This window comes from Poecile atricapillus, chromosome 22, assembly GCF_030490865.1.
Source record: "Poecile atricapillus isolate bPoeAtr1 chromosome 22, bPoeAtr1.hap1, whole genome shotgun sequence".
NCBI lineage: Eukaryota > Metazoa > Chordata > Aves > Passeriformes > Paridae > Poecile > Poecile atricapillus.
This window is the reverse complement of record NC_081270.1, coordinates 2175133-2202324: the sequence shown is the minus strand read 5'-3', so window position 1 is coordinate 2202324 and position 27192 is coordinate 2175133. Positions and strand designations below refer to the sequence as shown.

Genomic DNA, 27192 nt, shown 5'->3' with positions numbered 1-27192 from the left:
CAAAGGTAGGACCCAGCGCAGGGAGATGGCGAAAGGGAGCAGTTCCATGAGGAACAGGAGGAACAACAGGAATTTTCTTGGACCAGGTGCTCAGAAAGGGAGTCCAGGAGGGGGATGAGTTCATTCCCATGGATTTTGGGTGGATTGCTGTGGCAGTGAGGCTGTGGACTGAGGTGGGGGGTGGGGGAGGGTTCTACCTGTGAACAGTGTCAGGTGGGGCTGCCAAAAAATTGGAAGTAATTCAGTGTTGTAATCCAAGCAAGTAAAAACTCCAGGAAAGCTGCAGAATATTGTCAGTTCTTGGGGCATGGAAGGAAAAGGTGTTTCCTGTTGTTGTTAGGGTGGTGACAGGGACTTGGGTGAGGGTGGCCAGGGACTGCCATCCTTCTGTTTGGTGGTCTGGAAGGGGTGGCACAGGGGGAGATTTGTGTGGATGGAGCTGGGACAGCCTCTCCAGCACCCAGCCCTGCCCTTTTCTTGCCAATTTGGGTGTCTTGCCAACATTCTCAGGCATCTAAATCCCAATGCAGACCCCTGTCCCTCCTCCCGTGGGCACCAGGGATCTCTGCTGGGTGTGACAGGGCTCAGCAGGACTCAGAGGGTAGGATGGGTCCTCAAAAGCTGAGCTCAGCTCTGCCAAAAACGTGATGGGTGAGGCCTCCAGAGGGGCTGTGCTGGCTCTTCACAAGGTGGGACATAACAACAATGCACTTTTAATGACAAGTAGACCATGGACGTTTTTACAGATATCAATATGTCTGTTACTGGGGGCTGTGTTAAAGAATAATTGTATCAGGGGACCTTATTTTCAGTGCCTTCAAGCAGTAAAAATATTAATAATAGAAGGGAACTAGAGGTGGAGGTGAGCCTCCCTAAGCTGCAGCTGAGCAGATCCTCATCTTTTGATTTCTTACTGCTCTCCACAGGTTCTTTTGTGATCTGTAATTAATTACCTTTATCCTCACTGAAGATCCACCCCAGAAAGTGCCCGGGATTGGTGCCGAGGAAGGTCTGGGGTTGATCCCAAGCCCCTTTTTGCCCTTCCCCAAAGCAGAGAGGGATTTTTATGCTGCCCTGAAACCCAGGCTGCAATCCTGCAGGTGCAGGAGGCTGTGCTGGTTATTCCATCAGGGTGGCACAGTCTCAAATAATAGTCATTAACGTCTCTCTCCCTCCCTTTCATGTCTGTGAGTCAAAGGTTGGAGATTTTTCCTTGCCAGCTCCAATTGCTCAGCACAGCTCACACAGACACCAGCTCAGAGTGGGGTTACTCATAAACTCCAGAGGCATTTCAATATTTTATCTGACTCCTGGGCTGCAGAATAGCTTAAGGGGGGAAAATTTAATATATTCTCTGAAACAATGGCTGGGAAGGGCTCTGAGTTCCTCATCCTTGCTTTGATCACTGGTTGGGATTTGGGTAATGGTCAGGCATGCCAGGGAACCTTCCCTGGTGGGATGGGATGGGATTCTGGCCCAGGATAACCCTTCCTGATCAGGATGGGATGGGATTCTGGCCCAGGATAACTCTTCCTGGGCATGGAATGACCTGGGATGGGTTTCTGGCCCTTTTTCCTTCAGGAGAGGAATGTTGTGTGATTGGCCTAGAGATCACCACTGTGGCTTTCACCAGCAGCCACTCTGTAATTTAGCAAATTAAAATTCTGGCTGAGAGAGAGTCAGGCAAGTGCTGGGTAACAAAGGAAAAAAAAACAACTGCAGATTTATTTTTTTTTTTCCTACTTAATGCAAAGGAATTATTGAAGGCTGTTTGCCCTAAAATCCTGATGAGAAGCCACTGAGGCCATTCCCATTGCACTGTGCATTCTCAGTCTGTGGCACTGCTGGGAAATCCATGGAAAATGAGAGGGTTCCATTTGGAATTCCCCCTCTGGGCTGGGGGCAGGAGCCCTGCTCCCTCTTCCCAAACAATTTGGTTTTCTCTGTCCTTTTGTTATCTCAGCCTTTCTCTGCCTAATCTGGGATTTGCCTCTTGTAGAGAAACACTTTTTTCATGTGTGTAGCACTTGGCCTGAGTTATTCCAAGTAATTTTCTCCCTGTGCCAATGAATTGGTGCACTTTGATAAACTTATTTACCTTCTTTCGCAGACTTTGCCCCCTCACAGTGTCCCTGGTTTTCTGAGACATAGATTTTATATTCAATTAGTTAAAATAATAATTATAATCTCTCCCCTCAGTGAGAACTTTACCTCAATGATGGCAAAGAAATCAAAAGTTTTTTAGGGTAATAAATGCTGTGAGTTCTTGATATGGGACAAGGAAAGGGTGCTTGGCAGTGACCTTAAAGGGGTTAAAACTGAGACTAGAATTAGAACCACCTCTTTTCAGCTCTGTGCACTCTCTCCAGACTACGAACTTCCTCCATAAATCTTGTTTTTTATCTTTGTTTTAACAGAATTAATTCTTGTTATTATTGTTGCTCAACTTTTACACTTCATCTGTTAATTCTCCAAACATTTAAGAAATAAAGGAGAATAAAATGGACTTTCCAGCTCAGGTTGATTTTATTTCTTGCCCTTTTGGAGGTGTTCTCTCAGCCAGCATTAGCTAATTCTTCCCAGTAACTGTGCAGGGGTGTTTAATCTCAGAGCATCCCAAAGTGCTTGACAAAGTGCAAATTGGATCCAGTAAATTATTCCAGTGGTTCCAATAAGATTTCCACATGGGGAATCATTATTTGACAGGGTCAGGGGGCCCCCAGAGCAATTTAAACTCTCCAGAAATGTTGTATAAGGAACAAATCTGCAGCTGGAGATGGAGCTCAAACCATCCAGCAGAGAGGAAGGCTGGCAGCCCTTCCAGAGGATTTCATTTTGTAGGTCCAGAAGGGAAGATAACATTTCCTGCTGGAATCTGGATCTCCCTGCCAGCCCAAATTCCTCTTTTCCTTGCAGGACTAACACCTTGTTAAGTTCCTGCTGCACATTCTGCTCCTGGGGGGGCTCTCCACCCCCTGAGCATTTCCCCAGCTGGCCCAGCAGAGTTCTCCCAGGGACAGATGGAAACAGCTCCTGCTGCAGTCTGGCTGGACACTGCAGGGACAAGGATTTGAAGCATCAAGGCAAGATATGAAACTAAAACGTGGCAAAAGAAGTGTGTTCAGGAAGCTGGGATTACTGACCAGCTTGTCCAACTCTGGTGAAACTGTCACCTTCCCTCTTCCCTGGTGGAAATCCCACTGCCATTCCCCAGCACCTCTTCTCTGGGGTGAATCAGCACCCAAATAATCCTTGCTGGAGCTGCTGTGGGGTTTTACTGGTCTCTGCTGGCAGACTCTAGTCCAGGCCTTTTTTATTTTATTTTATTTTATTTTTTTTTTTATTTCTGAGGCATCTTTTCTTTTCTCTGTTAATGGACTTTCCAGGAGACCTGGGAACAAGGAAAAGCTCATTTAGAACACCAGAAGACCACTGAAACAAATATTTTTATTGTCTTCCACTTGGCTGAAGTGAAGTCCAGTTTGTCCCAGTCTCCTTTCTGCCTCCCAGTCTGGGGAGAGTTTTACCAGGGGAGAGGAACTTGTAAGTCATCAACAGAACAAATTCCTGAGGGGAAGAAGCACCAGCGAGAGACAAGGAGGATAAAGACCCAAGTAAACATTTCTAAGCAAAAAACTCCAATTTCCTAGAGGTCTGTATGTGGCCTCAGGAGATCAGCTGCTCTGCAGACAGTTCCTGTAGGGAATTTGTTCAAGTGTGACTTTCCCCTTTTTAAAAAAAAGGGGCTGCAGCTGCTAAGGAGAGGTAGGAAAAGCAGAGGAAAGAAAAGAGATTGAGTCAGGATGAGGAGGAGCTGGGATCAATCCAAAGAATTTATCATTTATAGGGTCTGCATTCCATGGAAGTGTTTGAAAACCCACACGAGTGTTGTCCTCTGTCCTCTTTTCCCCTCCCTGTGGGGCAGTATTTCTCCTTAACGTGTATTTCTAACTTAAGTGGGGCTTGGAGGATGCAAATACCTCCTGTTATTTCTCATTTTCCTCAGATTTGTGTTTAGGTCCAGGGACAGCCCCAGGGAGCTTTGCAGAGGTTACTGCAAAGTCTTTTGCTTCCCTCTAGTGTTTAATGTCTCCATTTCCTTGTCAGTGACTGCCCAAGGTCCACTGCACACAGAGGGAGAATAAACGGGAAAAAAAACCCTTGCAGATCTTCCAGACCAGATCCAGGAGAAGTTTAAACTGTCTTGGATTGGATCCTGCTCACATTTCCCAGCTGGGAGCCAGCCCACAGCCTCTCCATTTTGAGCTCTGTGTGGTTGCAGTGACATTTCTCTGCTTCTCTTTCTGTTCTGGGATCATTTCCATGTTTAGTTCATCTTCTGCATCCATGCCAATCTTGCCAACAATCCTCGAAGTGAAATTTTGTTCTTTTACAGATAAATCCTTGCAGGTGGGTAAAAACCACCTAGGAAACCTCTGGGTGGCTGTTCAGAGCTTGGTTTCCCTTTTGTCCCATCTCTTCACACAAACATTGTGTGAAGTATTGCTGCAAAACTTTTGCCCAGGAACGGAGGGTTCAGTTGTTTTCCCATGGAGGATTAAGGTCACATGTTCTACCTGATGTTCAAGAATTGTTTTAGCGATTCTCCAGTAAAAACTCTGAAGTCCCTAAAACAAAAACATCATGGGACAGTAGTTTAGGTCAGAAGCCTTTTACAAACTCTGCTGAGCACCTAGAGTGTGGCAAGCTCTCAGAATTCCCTGAGACAAGCAACAAGCATTGCTATAATTTAAAGGATGGCTTTTTGAAAGGGTTTGCTCATTTCCTGTGTGGTAGCTGCTGTGTAAATGAAGAAAAGGGTGAGCAGCTTTTATGCCTCAGGACATTCTCTGCTCCCTGCAGGGCCCAGCAAGACCATTCCCTCTATCACAGACAGCACAGTACTATTAGCAAGAGATTTGGTGCCTTCTATTTATTTTTTTGCTGAAGTGTTAAGGCCTGAGCTCTGCAAGACACGAGGTATTAGCCCTGATGGGCCAGGGGTGTATCCTGCATTCCAGTGTCCTCTCTTTAATTGGATTAGCTGCTGGTTTGACTGCAGCATGAAAGTTATCTCCTCTCTTCTGTGCTTTCTGGGGAGCTTTTTGTGAGTCACAGAGCCAGCCTGATCAGGTCTGCTCCGAGGTAATCATCTGACAATTATACAGCTCCTTCTATTTCCAGCTGTCAGAAGTGGAAGCGGAGCTCATGGAGCAAGAACAGAGCTCTCAGCAGATTCAGTCTCTGGGTGGGCAAGTGAGGAAGCCAGGAGATCGTTATGCAGGAACTGAGGCGACCAGAGGGCTGGGTGTTAATGTTTTGCCCGCGTTTCATGCTGAAAAAACTCCATAAAGCTCAGGATCTCAGATAATACTGCTCATGCCAGAGTTATGATCCCACCAAAGGGAACTTTCCCATTCCTGCCTGGTGGGACTGATGGATTCATGGTGCACTTTCCATACCAGGAGTGCTCTGGGGTGCTTGCAGAGCCTTGTAGGACAGAAAGCTGAACTCATATTTTTATAGAAATCTCCATTATTCCCATAAGTCCAAAATTAAGAGTGAGAAACTCTTGACCATCTTGAAAAGAACCATATTTAAATATAAGTAACTCTTGAAAATTACTCTTTGAAGTGCCCTAAATTGGTGATTCCTGATTCAAACCAGCACCAAATCAGTGGTTACAGGATGAGGAGTAAGGCCATGCCTTGACCTTGCTGTTTGTCCTGTTTGATGATCACACATTTAGCAAGGGATGAGTGGTAGGAATGTCAGCTGGATGTGATTTTGGAGTTACTTCACTGTACCAGCAATGGCAGGAGATAATTGATGATGTTTTTGTTCTCACTATTGTTAAGCCTTGTTAAATTCTGGATTATCCAGCCCCAGCTCTGTGCAGAATTTGGGAAGTTCAGGTGGTGCTGGTAGCAATGACTAAACTTTCAGAAAACTGAAAATAATGTTCCCAGACCTTTTGGCAGCCTCTGACACAGCTGGGCCTCTGTTTGGTGCTGGTAGAAAAGTCCTTGCAGTGCCACAGGTAATTCAGTCACTGTGGTTTTTTCCTTCAGAGTGCAGCTGAGCATCCTGAGAAGTGAATGTGCCCTTGCCTCGCAAGGGTAAAAGAGAACATCATTAGCATGAGGTTTAACTGGAAAAGGGATTTTTTTAATAAGCAAAAGATTCTTTGAGACCTAAGGACACTGCTCTGAAATCTTCATTTTCTGGTTGTCATTTTCAGGGAATTTCTAGAAATAAAGGTGAATTCTTTCCAAATACATCATCTGCGTGGCAATCAAGAGTTTTTTTCTGATTCTGTTGTCCCCACCTGTTTCCCATCTCCATTCCCACTCCCATCCCCTTCCCTGTCCTGTCCCTTTTCTATCCCTTTCCCTGTCCATCCTCTTATCCATTTCCATTCCATTTCAGGTCCTCATCCCCCTTCCCTTCTCCCATTCCTATCCCATTCTCCCGTCCCCTTTCCTGTCCCCATTCCCTTCTCCTTCCCTTTCCCTGTCTCATCCCTGTTCCTTTCTCGTCCCCTTTCCCCTTCCCTTTCCCATCTGCTTCCTTCATCCCATTCTCTCCCTTTTCCTCATCCTTATTCTCATCCTCTTCCCTTTCCCCATTCCCATTCTTATTCTCATCACCTTATCTCACCCCCTTTCCCACTCCCATTCCCTTTCCCTCCCCATCCCCAATCCCATTCATTCCCTGACCCCTTTCCCATCTGTCTACCCTTTCCCTCCCCATGCCCATTCGCTTCCCTTATCCCCATCCCCATCCTCTCCCCTTTCCTCATGTCCATTCTTATTCCCGATCCTTCCCATCCCATCCTCTTCCCTTTCTTCATCCCCATTCTTATTCCCATCCCCTTTCCCATCCTCTTCCCTTTTTTCATCCCCATCCTTATTCCCATCGCCTTTCCCTTTCCCATTCTCTTCCCTTTCCTCATCCCTATCCCATTCCCATTTTTGTCCCCATCCCATCTTTTCCCCTTTCCCCATCCCCATTCTTATCTCCATCCCCTTTCCCATCCTCTCCCCTTTCCCCATCCTCATCCTTATTCCCATCCCCTTTCCTTTTTCCATCCCATTCTCTGCCCTTTCCCCATCCCCTTCCCTTTCCCACCCACCCTCCCCGCCCCGCCATCCCCGCTGCCCGGGCCGTGCTGCCGCCGGGCCGGCAGGGGCGGTGTGCGGGCGCTGCGGGCGCGGAGCGGGGGCGCGGAGCGGGCGGAGGGCGCTGCCCGGGGCAGCCCCGCTCCCCTCAGGCCGGGCCCGGCGCGCCCGGCCCGGGCAGCGCAGCGGCGGCGGCGGCGGCGCAGCGAGGCCGGCGGGGCGGCCGGAGGATGCGGGCGGGGCGGGCGCGCTGCCGTTCCCGGGTCGGGCAGCTAGAGAGCAGTGCAGGGAGCGCCAGCCCGAGCCGCGAGCTCCCTTCCTGTGGGCAAGGCCGACAGCGGAGCCGAGCGCCGGCCGAGGCCCGGGCCGGCCGCCCCCGCTCCGCTCGCCCATGGCGGAGACCAAGATCATCTACCACATCGACGAGGAGGAGACGCCGTACCTGGTGAAGCTGCCCGTGCCGCCGGAGAAAGTCACGCTGGCCGATTTCAAAAATGTCCTCAGCAACCGGCCCGTGCACAGCTACAAGTTCTTCTTCAAGTCCATGGACCAGGATTTCGGGTGAGCGGCCGCGCTCCGGGCGCACCCCCGGCCCTCGGTGCCGCGCGTCCGCCGCGGGCCGGGCAGGGCTCGCAGCATCCCCGGGGCACCTGCCGGGCTCGGCCGGGCCGGCCCCGCTCGGCACCGGCGGCGCCGCGAACATGGCGGGCGCGCCGGGCCGGCCCTGCCGCGGGCTCGGGGCTGCCGCGATCGCGCCCCGCGATGCCCCGGGATCCCCCCGCGGTCCTGGCTGGAGCCTCCCGGGCCCAGCCGGAGCTGTCGCGGTGCCCTCGGGTCCGGCCGAGGCGGCGGGGACGGGCGGCCGCAGCTGTCACCGCGCCCGGGGAGGCCGCGAGAGCGGCCGGGCAGGGCGGGCGTGCCCGAGGGGCCGCGGGGCTGACCCGGGGCGAGCGCAGAGGTGCCGGGGCGAGGAGCGGGGGCTCCGCGGGCAGCGCTGGGACGGCGGCCGTCAGAGCTCGGGGGTCGGACGGGTGACGAGCGGTCCTGGTTGAACGGGTGTGAAATGGTCAGTGGTTAAATGAGGGACGAGTGGTCAGCTGTCAAACGAGTGTGAAATGGTCAGCGGTGAAAGTGGTCGGTGATCAAACGGGTGTGGAATGGTCAGTGGTCAAACGGGTGACAAGTGGTCAGAGGTCAAACGGTGCCAGGGGCTGTGCTCAGACCGCAGCTGTCAAATCCTCGAGGTCAGACAGGTGTCAGACGGTCCCCGGTCAAACGGTGTGAAACGGTCGGTGGTCAAATGGGTATCAGATGTTGGTGGTCAAACGGGTGCGAACTGGTCAGTGGTCAAGCAGGTAACAGTGGTCATTGGTGAAATGCGTCCAGGGCCTGCACTCAGATATCGACTGTCAAATCCACTGGGGTCAAACAGATGTCAGACGGTCCAAGGTCAGATGGAAGTAAAATGGTCAGTGGTCAGACAGGTGGCAGGTGGTCAGGGCTCAAACGGGTGTCACACGGTCCCTGTGCCAACACTGACAAGCACCAGTCAAACGGCTCCAGGGGCTGTGCTTGGCCAGCAGCTGTCAAACCCTTGGTGGCCACACGGCTGCCAGATGGTCAGTGGTCAAGCGGTCAGCGGCCAAATGTCTGATTGCAAGGGCACACACTGAACTGGGAGCACTGGAGAAGAGCAGGGCCAGACATTGAAATGACCTCTGTGGTGACCAGAGCTGTGGCTCAGTGACCGGAGCCGGGGGATGTTTGACGTCGTTCTGCTCCCTGCACACCAGTGTGGCTTGCGTGCCACTGGGCTTAGCGACAGCCAGAATAAAATAAACCAATAAAAGTCCCTTTGACAGTTTGCCAGACAGTAACTTTCAAAATGTATTAATCCTTTTGTAGCAAATCACTTCTCTTTGTACTCACATCTGTCGCTGGCAAGGCAATTTTGCACAGTTAAATGCTTTGCCAGGGAAAAAAAAAAAGGGAGCAGGTTTGTGGGAAACTCGTGTGGACCTGACTCCAAAATAACACTTTGGTTGAGGTGTAGGTTTTATGTTTGGTGAGATGGATAACCCCAAGCATCCTTGGACGTGTTGTGCAGCCTCTTTCTTATCCTCGAGACCCCGAAGCTTTTCATGCTGATTGTGTTTTTATCCCTGGTGGAATGTGGATATTGTTTGTTGACACGTATTTCTGATGTGGTGAGTTGTTAGTGTTGGCTTGTAACCATAGGAGAGTTTGTGGATTGATTTCTTGTTTTTCGCAGTGTGCAAACATTTTGTGGGGGGAATAACTGTACAAAACGTTTGTTTTCAAAAGAAACATCTTTGAAATTGACTATTGGTAAATTTTCTTCCTTCACCCCCAGTGACAGGAACACATTGTTGTCCATGTAGAAATTCAACTTGTGTTTGTGGTTTGATTTCACTAAAGGAGGTTGGGATTGTTCAGGCAGCATCTGCATCATTCTCACTGCCACAGAAATTTAGGATTAGGAAATATAAACTGTGCTGAGGCATCTTGAACACACAGGGATGTTTTGGTCTTTGACCAGGAAACAGAGTTAGTAGGAAACCCTAGGGTGTATTTTCTTATTAGTCTGAAAGTTGGGGTGAAACTTGTCTGTTATTCTTGGAAATGGAGATGATGGAAGATGAAGGGGTGCAAGGATCAATACCTGGAAATTCTGTCTTTATTATTTAATCAGCAGCATTTGGGGGACAGTCAGTTGCCTTGAGACAGCTCCGAGTGACTGCACGTGGGCCTTCTGAGCTGTCAGTCAGATCTTTGTTTGCATTTATTTTGTATGTCTTACTCCTTTTGTGTTTGTGCCTCTCTGAATCCAAAATATTTGGGAAAATTAGAAGGAAATTCAGATGAATTTTGGCTGTCTTCGTGAGTGTTAATAGTAAATATGGTCTTTGTTTTCATCATCTTGTCTGCAAACTGACTTTGTAGAATCATGGAATATCCTGAGCTGGAAGGGATTAGCCAGTCCAGCTCCTAGCCCTGCCCAGACACCCCAAAATCCCACCCTGTGCATCCCTGGGAAAAGTGTCCAAACCCTTCTGGAGCTCTTGGGGCTGTGCCCTTTCCTTGGGGAGCCTGGGAACAGCCCTAGAACCCTCTGGGGGAAGAACCTTTCCCTAAAATCCATCCCAACTCCCCTGGCACAGCTCCATCCTTTTAATTGTTGCAAACAGGCAATTCTAGCTGCCGTTGCCACAAACCATAACAGAACTGTGTCTCTTTAATTTCTCCCTTATGTGCCTGAAAATCTCCTCCAGAGCAGCTCTTCCCTGCATGTTCTGAAGTGGCACTTGGGCTGGAGCTGCAGGGACATTTTGGGTGTCCCTGTGGCATCCTGGTGTCATTCCTGGTTGTGCCAAGCTGGGATTTGGTTTGGTCACTTGGCAGGGCAGTCCCTAAATCCTTAAATTTTTCACTGTGAAATGTGAAAAGCACTCCTTGTGTTAGGAAAGCAAATGTTTTCCTGGAGGATTGGAGCCTCCTTGGGAAGCTGGGGATCAGGAACTGACTCCTTGCAATTCTGCACATGCTGTTGTAATTAAGGCACGGCCTTTCCTGGATCCTGAAATAATGGAATAAATAATGTGCTCAGAACCACTGGATGTGCTGAATGGTTTCCAACTGTGAAAGATGCAGTGGCTGAGGGTTGGGATGGAGCTGGGTCATGATTGTGGCATGGAATTAAAGCCCTGTGTTCTGAGTACCTTTTCGCCTTGGAAGGTGTGGGAGTGTCACATTCCCTTCTGAGCTTTGCTTACAGTTTCATTTACTGCTCTGCCACTTTCCCCTGTGCCACTTCACTCCCTAGCTCGTGAAGGGGATGGCCCTGCCTTTACTCTGCTTTTCCTGCTGGCTCCACCTGTAGACCTGGTGCTGGTTTTAAGATGCAGGATGTCCAACTGTGCCCTGACATTAATACTCAACCCTTGGAGCTGATATTTTTATTCTGGTTGGTGGGAAACCAAGCAGAGACATTAGAGGATCAGCCTCATTAATGTGACAGCATCCACTAGCAGTGAAATTTAGGAGAGGTGATGTTTGAGGTATGTTTTTGTAGACAAGGAGCTGTGTCATCAGCTGATTTAATTAATTCCAGCTACTGATTTTTTCCTCAGGGCAAAGCTCAGAGGTCACTTCCTATCACTGACATTGTTGATTCTCAGGTTACAGCCCCACATATCCCTGCAGGAACACTGAATTCTGTTAATTCTTTGATGATTTAAAAAATAACAGCTAATGAATACATCTAAAAATAAAGCTGTAGCTTGTGATGCCTGGGCTCTCATGACTGAAATGCTGACAGCTGTGTGGGATCCAAATTATTCATAATGAATCTGTGTGACAGATCCTACAAGAGGAATTCATATCTGTCTGCTTTTAAATATTTGGTATTTCCAGAGCTTTGCTTGTAAAACACTATCAGTAACTTCCAGAAGCACAAAATGATGGATGTGGAGGATCCAGGCACTCCTGTGTGTTTCATTTTCTACACAATAACCTGGTTTGGGACTTTGCAGTTCCAGTGTGGGATGTGATGCTGTGGCAGGAGAGTTGCAGTGAAGAACTGAACCATCCTAAAGATGTGATCTGTCCAAAATTGGATAAATATTCCTTCTGTGCATTGTTGTGGTTCCTCTGCTCCATTCCCTGTGAGTGGGGCAGGAAGAGTCCATGGAATAGCAGAGTGTGTCTGTTCTGCCACCCTTTGGGTGAGGTTCAAATCCTCATTCTTTCCATTGTGTGAACTAAGACTCCTTTGATTATTCTTCTTCAGGGAGCACTCTGAGGAGTGGCTTTTTGAGCATTCCTTTGGTATCAGCAAAAGAGCTTCATTTCAAACTGCACTTTGAGGTGCAGCTAAAAATTGGTTTTCTTGGTTGAAAAGTGGCAAGAAAATGGGATCTAAAGCAGTAGGAATCCAGGTTGGGGTTGGGATTGTGAGCTGAATGGGGTAATTTTTAATAGGAGAGGGACATGGGAAGTGTTTTATGCTTTTTCTTGTGGAGGCAATGCAGCAACCCCATTTTCACCCTTGCCCTAAGAGGAGTTAGGATCAGGAGTCCAACTGACAGATGTCTTGCTGTGCTATAATTTCATAATTAGGAAAGCTTTTAGAGACAAGAGCTTTTTAAAAATACACAGAATAATTTCAGGGGGAGAAATGAAAGTAGGAGTTGCTTATTTATCTTCGAGGCTGACAGTTCAGAGGGACTGTTTGGAAGAGTTTGTAGTGACAGGACAAAAGGGAATGGCTTCAGGCTGACAAAAGGGCAGGGTTAGATGAGATTTTAGGGATTTTCTTCCCTGGGACGGTGGGGAGATCCTGGTACAGATAACCCAAAAAAGTCTATGGTTGTCCCATCCCTGGAAGTGTCCAAGGCCAGGTTGGAGCACTCTGGGATAGTGGAAGGTGTCCCTGCCCTTGGCAGGGGGTGGGACTGGATGAGCTTTAAGATCCCTTCCAACCCAAACCAGTCTGGGATTTGCTGATAATTAAAGTGCCTTTTGGACACTGGACATAAAGCTTGGAAACCTCAGTAGATTTGGGTGTTACCTCCACAGAATTCCATGGTCACTGCATGAAATCGGTTGTAAAAATCCAGCAAGCAGAGGAATGTCAGACAAAAACCTGGAAGTTTTGTTTTTCCTGTTCTCTGTTCTCAGGAGCCACAGAGTTCTAGACTCTGAACAAGGAAAGTTCTTTTTGGAACAAGGAAAGTTCTGTGCTTGGAAAGCTCTTTCCAGGCTTATTTAGGGATATGCAGCAGACTGGTCAAAAGGATTCTGCCTTTTTGGTGGGCTCTGCTGTGTTCTGGAGTAGTGAGGCCACAATTTTGGGTTGGGTTTTTTTGGGGGTAGTTATTGCAACATGGATTTTAATGAGGTATTTTTGCTGGTGTTTTTAAGGAGACCCTCTCAAGACTAAAGAGCCACATGACAGGATGCCTCCCTCCATCCTTGTTTGAAAACTGAGCAAGCAGGTGACAGAGGCTGATATAGGTCAGTTACAGGTAGGAGTTTGTCTTTTTTGAAACAGAATAAAATAAATCAAACAAAACAAATAAAACAAAACAAAACAAAAGCAAGTGGTTCTTATTTGCTGTAGAAAACACAGAGCTGGCAGAGCAATGTGCAGAGTGGGGGGCATGTGCTAAAAATACCAGTTTAGGAAAATGATCTTTGCAGCTTTATCATAGGGATTGATGCCCACAGAGGGAGCCTGGATGGATCAGAACCAGGCCAGGGGATGTTGAGGCAACTGCAAGGATCAAAGCTCTGGCATGAATTTTCAGCTGTGCCAATGGAAAGTTTCAGAAATGCTGCTTTAGGGAGAGCCAAGTGTAGGATGGATGTGAGGGCCTGTGGAGCAGCCAGGGAATTCCAGGTGATGTCCAGAGCTGAAGGATGGGCAGGTAGTTTTGCCTGGAACCTTTTTTGGGGTTTGGAATCCAACACCTGGAACCTTTGGCACTGAAATAGGAGCAAGGTTCTTGACAAAGCAGCCATGGAGAATTTCCTCCTGTGCTTGTTTTCCTTGTCTCCTCCTCATTTTGTCTCTTTTACCCTCAATTGAGGGGAACAGGGTGTTTTTAAAAGAGTAAGGAAGCAGTTCCATGAGGGCAGAACTAATAAAAACAGCTTTTCTGAAGATTGATGTTCTCTTAGTGTTTACCTTCTGTATTTTCCCTGTTCTCTCATCACTGAGAAAAATAGAGTTCATTTGGACACAGGCTGGGGCTTCAGCTGCTCATTCAGCTTCACAATTTACCATGCAGACCTTTGCAAATGCCCATTTACTGAAAATATAAATGCGCATTTATGGAGAATATCTTTTGGTCAGCAGCAGATGGAGCAACAAGTGGGTTTCTTGTAAAAGGTTTTGGTTTTTTTTTCCCCTCCTTTTTGGCCAGGTTTGCCTGGCTGGAGGCAAATGAAGGATTGTGTAAGAGCCCAGCTGGCTCCAGGTCAGGCTGGGACAGCTGCTCCTGGGGTGTAAACAGGCAGGGCTGGCCAGGGGATGAATGTCAGGCATGGCACAGTCCAGGGCTGACATCCACAGCCCTTCTCCCCTGCTCTGCCAGCCCTGACACCACTTGGGGCTGATCCAACACCTGGTGAAGTCACTGAGGGGCTTTTTTTTTTCTCAAACACATTTTGAGCCATTTTCTAGCTGAGCTGTTCTGTCACATGAGCAATGTGTGGCTTGCAGTGAGTGCAGTGGGAGGAGAAAGTTTTTGACAAAAAAGGTGGGTTTTTTTTCTCAAAACCCCACAGATGGTTGAGTAAATTTAGTTGTGAAGATGTTTAATTTTTACTAGTTCTTTGAGACAGCTCCTAAGCCTGAGTCTGGCAGCTCTGGCTGTGCAGTTCAGTGGCTTTTCCAGCTTTTATTCTACACTCTTGCTCAGCTTGGAAAAGACACTTAAAATCATGGGGTCCAACTTTTTACCAGTACTGCCAAATCTATCTCTGAACCGTGTCCCAAAGTGACCTTGAGTCCCCAGATTGATTCAATCAAACAAATCTGGAATAACAGCCTGAAAATTTGGATTATTAAGAGCAAGCCCTGAGTACCTGGATCATCAGCAGCTCTTTAGAGGGAAGGAGAATTCAAGCTCCCAGGGTGAGTTTAATACTTGCAGAAAGTTGAGGAACTATTACTGGTGGAAAAAAACCCTGGTCTTTTATGGACGGTGGTGTCATTAAAGCTCTGAATTGAGACTTGGAAATACAAAAGAAGTTGCATTTAGTCTTGGACTTTGCAAAATGGGCACAGTGGCTGAATTGAGGTCTGTGCCTGCTCCTAACAGCCTTTATTTCTCCTTTCTTTTCCCCATTTTCTCGCTGAAATATATAAACTTTCTGGACACTCACACTACTTCTGTTTATACAACATCCAGCACTGTGGTACTTTTCTGCTTGCTGGAATCAGAAAGCACCATTGTAATACAAATAATAAAAGCTCAAAAACCCCAGAGCTCAGACTTTGGAGCCACACCAGGCTGACACGTATTTTACCAAGCTGATTCTGATACCTGTCTGCAGTACAAGCCACTGCTTATTTTAATGTCCCAGCTGTAATGTAATCTAAATATTTAAAATTACTCTTTTTTTTTTTTTTTTTTTCCTGCTGGAACCTGAGTCTTGCTCTGCTCTGAGGGTGGAGTGTGTTACATTTATTAAAAGCTAACCCTGTGAAAACAAGCTCAGGGGATCCATCAGGTTTGGTTTGCTTCCTGTGCCTGCTGATCTGCAGTGGGACAAGTTAGAAAAACAAGTTTACTTCTGTTCATTTAATGAGCACCTCCTCAGAGTGGATGCAGGGTTTTGTTTTTCTTCTATTTTTTATTTTTTCTTTCCCAGCGCTCAGGTAGATTTGTTTGGGTTTAAGAATCCCCACACAGCTCCTGGAAACATTAAGCATTCAAGTTCAGCAATTTATCTATAGGCTGGCTGTATCTCTAATTAAAATTTGCCTGTGAAGGAGGTTGAATTAAGTAGGATTTATTTAATAATAATTTTTGAAGGATTATCTCCATCCCAGCCTGCTGTGGGAGGGCGAACAGGGAAGCAGGACAAGATCCAGATGCACCAGGAGATCCACATGCAGGGGGCTTTGAAAGCCACCCTAAGTAGCTACAGAGCAGATTAAAATGTTGAATTAAGGAGTTAATTTACATGCAGTAATGAAGCCTGTGCAGATTTCCATGGTGTAACTGAGATGAGTGGCAGCAGGCTCCCTTCACTTGGGTCCTGCTTACCTCTGAGCATGAGGCTGTTTTCAAAACAAATGTTTCAAAATTGAATTTTGATTTTAATTAATTTTTATTTAAATTTTATATTAATTAAATTAAAACTGTTTTCAAAATTAAATGGCGTTTTAGAGCCATTTAAATGCAGCCTGGGAGGTGCTGCCATGGCTTGTGCAGCGTGGCCAGTTCTCATTCTAGTTAGAACTATTCATTCTATCTATTTATTTCAGCTGCTTTGCCCCAGTGTCAGGTGGTGGTTGGGCAACACACAGAGGAAAAATCCTCTATTCCTCTGGTTTCTATCTCCTTCAGGAGTCATAGCATGGTTCAGTTTGGATGTTTTGATAATTAAAGGTACCTCCTTTCTCTATTTTCCCCACAATGAGGTTCCTGGATGTTTGACTGAAATGTTCTGCTTGATATGATCAACAGCAGATTTCCCTGCCTTAATCTTTATGTGAAATTCTGTGATTTCCTGAAATTCTGGCTCATTCTCACTCTCTTTTCCGTGTTCCTGCCATGTTTTCCTTACAAAGATCACTGAAATCCAATATTTTAAAGTCACTAAACCCTGCCCCCTCTCTCAGATATCTCTCAGGTGCCCCCTCCTGTGCCTCACCTTATGGGAGGGGAAATTAATTAATTAAGAACCAGCTGATTGTGCCAATTAACGATGCTGACTCAAAACACATCTACACATGTATTATGTAATATACATAAAACCCACTCTTTACAGCTTATTGTTGCAGTTTATTTGGAGGTTTGTGCTGAGATTTCTGGGTTTTATTTGGAAAAAAATCAGAGAAGTAAAGGGCAATATCTAGAAGAGTTGAATTCCTGTTTTTCCTGTGGGAATAGGAATGGTTTGGTATTTCTAGGTGATTTGACCATCTATTTTGGGAGTTCTGGAGGTGAAATCAGCCTTTGTCCATCAGATCATCCAGAGGGAAGTGAGTGAGTTGGGATGGTCGCTGGTATTTTGACACCTGGGCTGAGCAAAGCAGTGCTGGGCACTCCTGAAAACCCAAAAACCCCTGGAGAAGGAGGCTCAGAACAGGGGCAGTGCCCTGAGACACTTAATTTATCCTTTTTTCCTTGGAATCCAGTGTTGCCTTTGTGCCCACAGGATTCTGTTGTGCCAGGGGTGTTTGAGGCAGGCTGAATAAACGAGATCATGGGAATGGCCTTTCTGAATGGACACAGATTAATATAAATTTATCCTATGCTTATTTTTTAAAAACTCTGCTCATGGTTACTCTCCATTTACCCCCTTCTTTGCATAAGGATTAATTAATTAATTAATTTCCCCTAGTTTACCAGAACTCCTCTGCATTGTATTGAACAGAAATTCCTGCTGTAGTTTAATTCCTTAATATCCAGGATTGCATCTTGTTCCTGGCTGGGTTATTTAGAAAAAAACCAGGTGCCTCATTTTTTGCTGAATGTCTATTTTATATGCTCTAATTATGCTATTATGTGGTGATAATTAAGAGTTCTGCAAGGGCTGTGTGTGTGAGCTGCAAATGAATCCTTTCTGCTAAGCTGGAGTAATGTCAGAGCATCCTGGCCTTCGGCAGGCAGCATTTTGAAACCCTTCTTTTTTAAAAAATAAGTAAATTCTTAAAAAAAAAAAAGACATAAATTCAGCTTAAGTGCAGCTATTTCTTAAGAATTTGGCAAAATACACAACCCCAGTTCCAAAGAATTGTTTGCAGACAAAATCCACCGAGGAGTTCAGTTGGGAAAATTAAGCTGGGGAATGAAGCATTCCTGACTAATATCAGTTTTTACTGTTTGTTTAATCTGTGCTCGCTTTTATTCACTTGGTTGGGGTGCTGAAGCTGGGCAGATGATTAAACTCATCTGTTTTTCTTGTCTCAGCAATTGTTTTTTCATCATCATTTAGGGCAGGTCTGACTAATTCCAGTGAAGTTAGAAGAAAACCACTCCTGAAAAATCTCATCATTCTCAGTTTTGCCTCTCCAAGAGTTCAAATTGTTTTTTTTTTTTCCCCTTATTTTTCTCCTGTCCAAAGATTTATCAGTAAATATAGACAATGTTGCTTTTAAATTACTCTGCATTGTTACTTTAACTCATAAATCTGCTACTGCAGCTGGAAACCTAATTTGAATTTAATCAAAATGTCTGTTTAAGGGGATGTTGCTGACAGGGAAATCATGAAAATTGTAATTACATATTCCAATGCCATGACACAGATTTCTCCAAGGTTAGTTTGGAACATGCTGACACATCCTACATGTACCATCTATATTAGATGTAGTCCCTCAATAGCCATTTAAAGTATTTTGGGAGATATTTTTTCTCCTCATGGTTTTAATCAGCCTAAAAATCAAAGTTTTAGGGCAAATTCATAGAGACATTTTTGAGGAAGCAGCATCTGATGACAGTAACATCTCATTTTTATTTCCCCCTCTGAGTTCATGGCAGCTCCTGCTGTTTCCTGACCCCCTTTTGCTTTGAGAGAACACAACAATGAAAATTCCTGTCCTTACACACCCTCCCAAAACTGGCAGGGAGATGAGTCTCTTCTGTAGGCAAAAATGAAAAGGTCACGCCTGTCCAGAAAACCTGCAAACCTCAGAGCTGCACCCGTCCAGCTCCTGAGAAGATCTTTTTAAATCCTGATTTTTTTTCAAATTCAAACCTGATGGTGACCTTGAGTTGGAAAGCACCCCCTGGACTGAAACCCAGCTGTTTGGGGCTGGGCAGCTGTTGTTTTAGCAGGAATACAGTGGTTTTTGAAAGTGCACAAGCCATTTTCTAGCTGTGCCTACAGAGAAGAAAAGGATATTTATAACCATCTTTATTTTTGTAGGGTGTTTTGGTCTGATTGTTTTAGCCTCTACATGTGTGAGAACTTAATTTAGTGAAAATACCCCCCTCATTTGTGCTGAAAAATACAGAATTTCCAGGATTTTACCCCTCAAGGTGCTTTGTCATCTTGGGGTGCTTTTTGCAGGGTATTCAATATTCAGGAATCTGCTCGTTTTGCTGCTGCTGCTTCATCTGATGGTTGTTTTTTAGCAATAATAGAAATATTTGTGGTTTTTGGAGCTACAGTAAGAGATGGGAGCAGGGGCTGCTCCTAAAGCCCCATTGCTGTAGTGTCCAAGTTTGTGGAGCACGTGGAATTTGGTGACACACGGAGTTTTTAAACCCTAATTTGGTTAATTTAATCCAATTCTAGAATGCTTTTTATTTATCCTAAATCTCAGAAGCAAATCCATCCAGATATTAAATCGTGTGCTTACACAGGTGTTCACTTTTTGCTCTCAGTTCCCAAAGGGTCTCAAACGCTTTAATAATTAATAATGAATTCTGATTATTCTGACCAATGTATTTCTCAGATTTTGTAGGATACCAACAATCCCTTTTGTGGGTATGACAGCTTGAGATGCCCCAAGCTGTAAGACCCCAGAATTTGGGTATTAATGTGTGTAATCTATAAATTACACCAGATTTAGAGGCTTTTTGCAATAAGAAAATGCTTGGGGAGAAGAGATGGAATATGGAGAATTTCTGTTTTTCAGGGAAGGATCTCCTTTAGCCTTCAGCTCTTCCAGCATCAAGAGAGGAGATTTCCATCTCCATCCTATTTATGCATGGCAAGCTTTGATATCCAGGCTCTGCTTTTTCCCATCTTTTCACTCCTCAGTTTTAGCAAAAAGAAAACTGGAATTGCCCTGCCACTGGAATGCCATTTTCCAGAGTAATTAGTGGTTTAATGAGTGTGTTGAGGTGAATTTTGCTGGTTTGGGGGTCCCAGTTCTCCGAGGAGGCCGCTGGAGGCTTGTCCTGCAATTCCTGCAGCAGAGTTTAATCAGTTCAGACAAGCTGCTGAGCAAGTGCAGAGGAATTCTCAGGGCTCAGGGAAGGAACGACCTAAATAATTGTCCTGTGATTCTGTTGTGGCTTATTTCCATGTGGAATGGGAGTAACTGAGGGAATAACCACCATTTTTTGGTTATTTCAGTGGCCTTGGGAAGATAAAGCATAAAAATCATGTGGGAGGATATTCAAAATATCTCCAATATTGGATGGAGTGTCCTGTAAAGGCTCTTTAGCAATTTGGGAGGAGCAGGCCTAAAAGGACCCTCCAGATTTTGATTTATTTATATATTTTAAACCTGCCTGTGGATTTCTGAGTTCTGAGGTGTGGAAACATTTGGAAACTCCTTCATAGGTGTGCAAATAGTGTTTGTTAGTGCCTATCTTACTGTGGGGAACTGGGACAAGAGCTTGTGTTTTCACAACTCTTTGCTGTTCAAACCAAGAATTCATCACACAGAGTTGGAGAGGAACAAATAGACTTGAAAATTGTCTCAAAATACAAGTTTTTTAAGTTAAATCTTACCTGAAACCAGCAATATGGAAACGACTTGGCTCTGCTCTCCCTCTGGAATGCAAAGAAGGATTCTGATTTGGGATTTGAGTTCAATGTGGTTTGGGTTCAATTTTCCCTCTTCCAGCTACTCTGAATTTGATCTTGATTAAGCGATTTAATCCCTGAGATTACAATTTGAGTTAAATTTGTGATTATCCTGATTTATGTCCAGGAGTTGTGCCCTTGGAGGAGTTTGTGAACATGTTAATTTTAAACGTCTGCTGCCATTGCTTTTTGGCAGAAATTCTCTTTACTGATCAACATAATGATCCATTTCTACCCATTTTCCATGGGTTTTACTATTGTGGTTGAATATTTAAAATCACATAAATAAAATAATTTGCCAGCACAGAAAGAACCAGTTAAAAACCCATGTATTTGTAAGACTTCTTGGGGCTGTTTTAAAAATACATTTATTTCCAGTTGTCATTTATGACCTGTTTTATTACAGGCCCAAATTTAAAAAAAGGTACAGTGAAAGGAATGAAACTAAAATAAATGGAACAAAACTAAAATAAATGGCATAAAATTATTTGAAGCCAGAGCCTTGCCTGGTTCAGAGATGAGGAGGGAGAATGGATATATAAAAATATGCAAAAAAGTGCCTGACCTAAACAGCAGCAAGTGATGGCAGGGTGCAGCAAACATGAATATTCAATATATGCTGTTTGTACCCAGAGGTGCTGGTTGGATGGTGAATTCCAGGGAGAGGTTGGATTTCTGATATCATGTGGGGATTCTTAGTCACTGCAGAGTTGAGCAAGTGCAGGACATGCTCGACGAGTTCCTGATTCCAGATTGCAGAAATCCTCCCTGGCTCCAGTGGTGCTGGCAGCTAATCCTGGCAGGGTACAGGATGTGCCTTCCCAGGGCTGGGAGGATTTGGAGGAAAGGTAAGTTCAGACCTGGCCCTGCCACCTGTGCAGCTGCAGCCTTGGGAAGAGCTTTTTGGTGATGGATGGTTTCACAACAGCTCAGGTGTGTACTGAGTGAAGAGAAATTGTAATTCTCCAGTCAGGTCTTCAGTGCAGACTGAATTTATATGTTGTTTGAGGTCTCTGGCTGGTAAAAATCACCTGGAGGGAATGTGGAAGTGCTGTGCTATCAGCTGGAAGCATCTGAAGCAGACCAATCAAATAGTTAATATTAAAAACTCTGCCTTTCTGCCTTTCAAATTGTCACAGCAGGGGTTGCATTTCATGGTTGACATTAGCCAGGCTGTTCCAGCTCCTGCTTCTTTCACATCCTGCTTTTCATCCCTCCTCCCTCCTTAACGTTTTTTTAATGCATCTGATATTCAGTGTGGCTAATAAGCAAATTTGTCATCTGCTTATTTTTGTCTTTGCTAACCCTCCCCTGGCCCTCCCTCCTGCTCAGCCCAAATTACCAGTAAGCCCGGGAATTGCAGATAATGCTCCTGTGAATTATCCTTTGCTGCAGGGCAGCTTTGCAGTCCCTGTGCCAAGCTGACTTCACTTGTGTGACTAACAAAAAAAAATAACTGGAAATTTGGGATGTTGGAGGGTACAAACTGAGGTTTAGGAGGCATCTCCTCAACAGGGAATTTTGTGGGGACATCTTTGCTGTGCTGCTGATGGCACTTGCTCTTCAAGCTGGTAAAAAAAAATGTCAGAAATAAATACAACAGGTTTGCTCATGGTTGATAAGCTCCTAGTAACAAAACGGTCCTTACTCTGGAGAATTCAACATTGAACCTAAATAAAAAGAAAACAACATAAAGACACAAAAAAAAATTGAGGGGTTTGGGTTTTTTTTGTTGACTGAGAAGATGATGGAACAGCAAATAATAGGTTTAAAAGTAAAATTCGGTGAAAAGAAAGAAGTTTGATCCCTGCCCCCTTGTACATTTGGTCTGCAAACACCTTTGTTTTCCTGAAATAAAAGTGAAAGTAATAGAAAATGAGTGAGTAGAAGTTAAAAATCACTCTCTGTGCCCATGGCCTGGGATCTGCTTGATAGAAGAACAAATTTGTGACATAATTCTTTAGCCAAGCCTGGCAAACTGACTAAAGGTTGCTTCCAGTGATTGTTCCTCGGTGGAATTGCTTTTGACAACCTTGCATCTGTCATTCCAATAAAATGTGTTGCTTCAGATTAAGCAAAAATAAGACTCCTCTTCTTTATAGTCGTAGAAACTTCTGAGTCTTATTGTTCCCTTCTCCCTTTCTCCCCAGGGCTTCTTGCAGTGCTGATTTGTCCCTGGCTCCCAAACTGAGGAGAAGCTTTAGGAGATGTCAGTTAATAAGCAGGGCACTGGGAATTCTCAGAGCAGCCTGAATATCATCATTAGAGCTCTCTGGGTTTTGATTCCTTTGCAGTAATGTCATCCAAATCAGGAAATGGATTTATAACTGTGCACAAGTGGGATGTTCTTGTCAGCTTTCCTGACTGTTGGGACCCTCTAAGGTTAAGTGATGGTGGAACAGCACTAAATGGTGTCAACTCTTGGAAAACCTGCCTCTTGAAAACTGCATTTGCTTAAAAATTCATTTAAAGTAGTCCTAGAATTAGCTTGACTTTTCCTGGCAGATTTCTCACACTCACATGTTCCTGTTTTTTAAGATATCTTCATTTTATGTGCAACAGCCAAGTGAAATAAATAAAACCAATAGAAATGAGCACATCTGGCAGCTCATGGAGTCCTTAAGCATCCTTTTCTCTAAGGATATCAGGTATAGACATTTAAATGCAAAACAAAGTGCTCTTGGAAGTATATTATTCCTCTCAAAATGTGATATACTCTCCCAAGTGTTCAGCCATAAGGGCAGATGTCAGATTCCATCGCAAAGGGTGAGGCAGGATACAAAATCTGAACTTTTATTAAACCTGAGTTTTCTTAGGGACAGATTTCCTTTGGAAAACAGTGGCTCAGGGCATGGTCAGGAGGTGATACCTGCATTAGAAAATTCAGAGATACTGGAGTCGTCCTAAACTCTTCAAGATGCTGTGGGACAGAGTTGCTTGATGTGTGTTTGTGATTTCTCCACCTGACTCTTTAAAGGGATTTTTGGTGGCTTATTGGATTCTGGCTTTAAACAGCGAGACCTTTGCCTGAGGCACTCAGGATGTTTTTGGGCTAATTTCAGCAACTGCTCTGTGTTTAATTCCCATCCCCACCACCCCCCTACCCTCCTCCTCATCCCTGCTGTCTGCTTTTAATAGCTTCTGTTGCTGTCCTTAGGCTCCAGGGATCAGTAATTAAGAAATCAGCCCCTGGATAACCACTGCAAAGTGGTGCTGGTAAAGCTCCTGTTCTTGCCCAGCCTCTGTTAGAAAATGAGTAAAGACAGGAACAGAGCTGTACTAAAGAATGGCCAGATTACAAAACCACTGGGATTGGAGCTCTCCTTATCTGGCTGTGCCAAGGAGCAGGATAAATGTCTCAATGAACTCGGAATTAGGGAGTGACAAAGTGGGAGTTTCACTCCTGAGAGGTGCTATTGGTGTCCTCCTGCAAAAAGTAGGATTTAGGAAGCTGTGGGGGATTTAGGAGTGGATTGGCTGAGTTGGAGCTGTTCAGATGCTCTGCCGTGTGTTTGGAAGAAAGAGCAGTAAGAAAATCAAACTTCAGGGTTTGCCTGTTTCCAGTGTTATCTCAGCTTGAGTCAATTCAGAGCCTGACTCTTGAAAAACTGCTCTGATTCCTAAAAAACTGCTCTGACTCTGAACTGTAGCTTTTCAGATTTTGGTGCTTGTCAGCACAATGAGTTTGGGATCTTCTCATTATTTTGATGTGGCTTTTGCTTCTCTGATGGGATTTGGGAGAAATGTTTTGCAGCCCTCCTGTGTGTCCCAGGCTGAGTGTGACACAGAGATACACACAGAAATCCAGCCTGGAACACAGAAATATAGCCCTGTATTGCAACTCTAATGACTCCACTAATAGGGAAATTTTATAATTTCTTCTCAATTTCAAGCTCAACCTTCTCGGGGTGAATGTGTTCATTAAAAATAAGAAATGGGCCCTGTGCTTTCCCACTTTCTTTCACATTAATACTCTGGAAATTTGAAGGCTGAAGTTCTGGTGGATTCTGTATTTAAAGTTACAAAAAGCAGGTTTACAAAAATTTATGAGGGCACAGGGCATGAGGGAATGGCTTCAGTGTGACAGAGGGCAGGATTAGATGGGATTTTTGGATGTTATTTTTTTCCCTAGGAGGGTGGGGAGACCCTGGAATGGATTTCCCAGAGAAGCTGTGGCTGCCCCATCCCCAGAAGTGTCCAAGGGCAGGTTGGAGCACCTTGGGACAGTGGAAGGTGTCCCTGCCCATGACAGGGAACTGGATGAGTTTTCAAGTCCCTTCCAATCCAAACCCTTCTGGGATTCCATGAAAAATACTCATTTAGAAGTCAAATGCAGTTGGGCTGGTGCAGGTTTGGAATGAAATTTTGCTCTCCCTTTGCATATGGAAAAGGTTCAGGTTTGTGATGCACAAAATCCCAGCCCCTTTTATCTGAGCTGTTTCTCTCAGGTTGCTGAAATGACTTTTAAAAGAGTGGGAGGTGGGAAACTGAACAGGCAGAGCTGGGCAGGTGAAGATTCCCATGGGGCCCCTCCCAGAACAAGCTCCCTGTGTATTTTTTCCAGCTCCTGAATGATGTTTCCATGAGTAATATTTGGAGGAGCACCATTTCTTGGTACATTCGTAGCAGTTTTTGAAAGTCTTAGCTGAATTATTTGGGCTGTTCAACCTAAACCATTTTTATTTCCCTGAAATAACTTTAAGACCTATTGCCAAATATGTCTTGTTGGATGAGGAATAAGGAGTTGGTGGGAAAAGCTTGTGATCCACTTGGAATACAGAATTCCTGTGTCCTGCTAGATCATCTTGTAAGGATGCACTGAACAAGAATAGCTCGGACAAATGATAAAGAACTCAAAGATCTGTGTCAGGTACCTAAGTGAGTCCCTGAGCACTGCAGTTTTCTTTGTGTTCAGAGTTCTTCAGGAGCACGGTAATAAATGAAGTAAGATCTCTGCCTTGCTCTTACCAGTTCTACACTGAAGAGGCCATTCCTGAAATGAGGGAGGTTGGTTTGTCCAGATATATGGACACTGTAATCCATCAGCCCTGCCATCTGTGCTAGAACTGTTGTTTTTCTAAGTGAAATAGTAGATATTGTTTGAAAATTTGTTGTAGTTTAGCTTGGAATAGCAAATCCATGTCTAAACATGAACGTGGGGCTGGGGGATTACATTTATTACCAAGGACTTGTTGAATTTCTCTGCTGGAAAACTTTTCCCATGGTGAAAACACAGATTTTTTGCTCTGTGTGGTGCAAATCTGTAATGAGAGACCACAATCCCATAGGGACACAGATCCAAAGACTCCCTGTTCCTGAATTTATATCTGACTTGGGATTTTGTGACAAGCTGGGAATCTCTCTTTTAATGCCTAAACAAACTTGTAGGTCCAGTTATACTTTGAAGTTGCAGTGTGGGTGGAATTTATTACCTGGTCTGAAGGCAAGAGGTCTGAACCCAGTTTTTCATGATGCAAGGAGTGTCCTGCAATTGTGCTGTGCCAGGGAGGGTTGGAGGGCTCTGTCTGTGCCTGGAGCTGGTGTTCCTTGTGGAAAAACAAACTTCCAAGGGGCAGACACCACAACCTTACCTTGTGATCTGCATTCTAGAGGGCTTTAGCCATGAAAACTGCCCTGGCCATGTGTGGAACAGCTGGAACATGAAATGGGTTCCTGTTCTGACCCTCGTGGGCTGCCTTTGAGACTCGCTGGAAATTTTGGGAATTATGGGTTGCGCTTCCTAAGCTTGTACAAAGAACTAAGCAGGGAAAGGGAATATGGAGAATTTCCGTGTTTAAGGGAAGTGTGGTTGGATCTCCTTTAGGCTAAAGCTCTTCCAACATCAAGAGAGAAGATTTCCATCTCCATCATATTTATGCATGGAAAGCTTTGATATCCAGGCTCTGCCTTGATTTTAGCAGAAAGCAAATTTGGGTTGCCCTGCCACTGGAATGCCATTTTCTAGAGTAATCAATGAAGCACCAACTCTGGTTTAATGAGTGTGTTGAGGTGAGCTTTGCTTGTTTGGGGTCCCAGTTTTCCCCACAAAATAATTTCAGGGTGTTCTGTGTAATTCTGGGTGGGCGTGGGAGGTACCAGAGGTGTTTGACTCCACCTCTGTGCTCGTGTTTTGTGCACTGTCACATCCCCTGCCCCACACACCTGCCTTGTCACGGGCTTCTGGAAGGAACCTTGTGAAACTGAACTGAATCATTTTCACCATACCAGTGACCATAATTATGCCATTTAATTAATTTCTGGCTAGACAAATAACCCAGAGGGGAAAGAGAGAGATTATCTGTAAGAAGTGTTGGAGGTTCCTGCATGGGGACCACACTAAATAAATTGATGAACAGCTTCTTTTCCCTCCCAAGTATCTGGAGCACTGGTGGATAATGTGGGTGTTCCTGGTGTAGCTGGACTGGCATTCATCTCTTCTTGTAATTACTTTAAATTGTACATAACAATTCTGTAAATAATATTTCTTTGAGGAATTGATGAGCACTTGTGGCTGGTTTTTGACCCAGCTTTATTATTCTAATGAGGTGCTTTCAAGAGAGCACAAAAGGGGCCTTTAACAGAGGAGTAAGAGCTGATTCTTATCTTGCCCGATCTCAAGTGTGTTTAACATTTCTTGGTTTGTGTTGTTTGGCACCGAGTTTGTCATGGCTGTGTGACACCTTTATTGTAAAGGAATTGAACAGTTGGAATAAGGAATTGAACAGTTGGAATGAGAGGTCTGGAGTTGCTTCCAGGCCCAGTGGTAGAAATAAACTCAATTTTAGTCGATTAGGAAAAAATAGTCAATTTTCTAAGGCTGAACTTAATTCTT

The 27192-nt window shown here is 45.0% G+C and overlaps 1 protein-coding gene and 1 long non-coding RNA gene across 3 annotated transcripts in view; one reads left to right on the top strand and one right to left on the bottom strand.

Moving 5' to 3' along the window:
* Nucleotides 1-3427: 3427 nt before the first annotated feature.
* On the bottom strand, nt 3428-7675 carry LOC131587403 (uncharacterized). Its single transcript, XR_009279355.1, has 2 exons — nt 7564-7675; nt 3428-4628 (listed from the first exon to the last, which is right to left on the bottom strand). It is a non-coding gene; the product is annotated as an uncharacterized LOC131587403 (long non-coding RNA).
* The window catches only part of DVL1 (dishevelled segment polarity protein 1), a 66071-nt gene continuing 46174 nt past the window's right edge, over nt 7296-27192 (top strand). Inside the window, exon 1 of one of the 2 annotated variants that reach the window (XM_058855246.1) lies at nt 7296-7682. In XM_058855246.1, coding sequence (XP_058711229.1) covers nt 7513-7682 — 170 coding nt within the window. In that variant the 5' untranslated portion in view covers nt 7296-7512. The remainder of the gene's footprint in view (nt 7683-27192) is intronic. The other variant, XM_058855247.1, reaches the window with a different exon arrangement.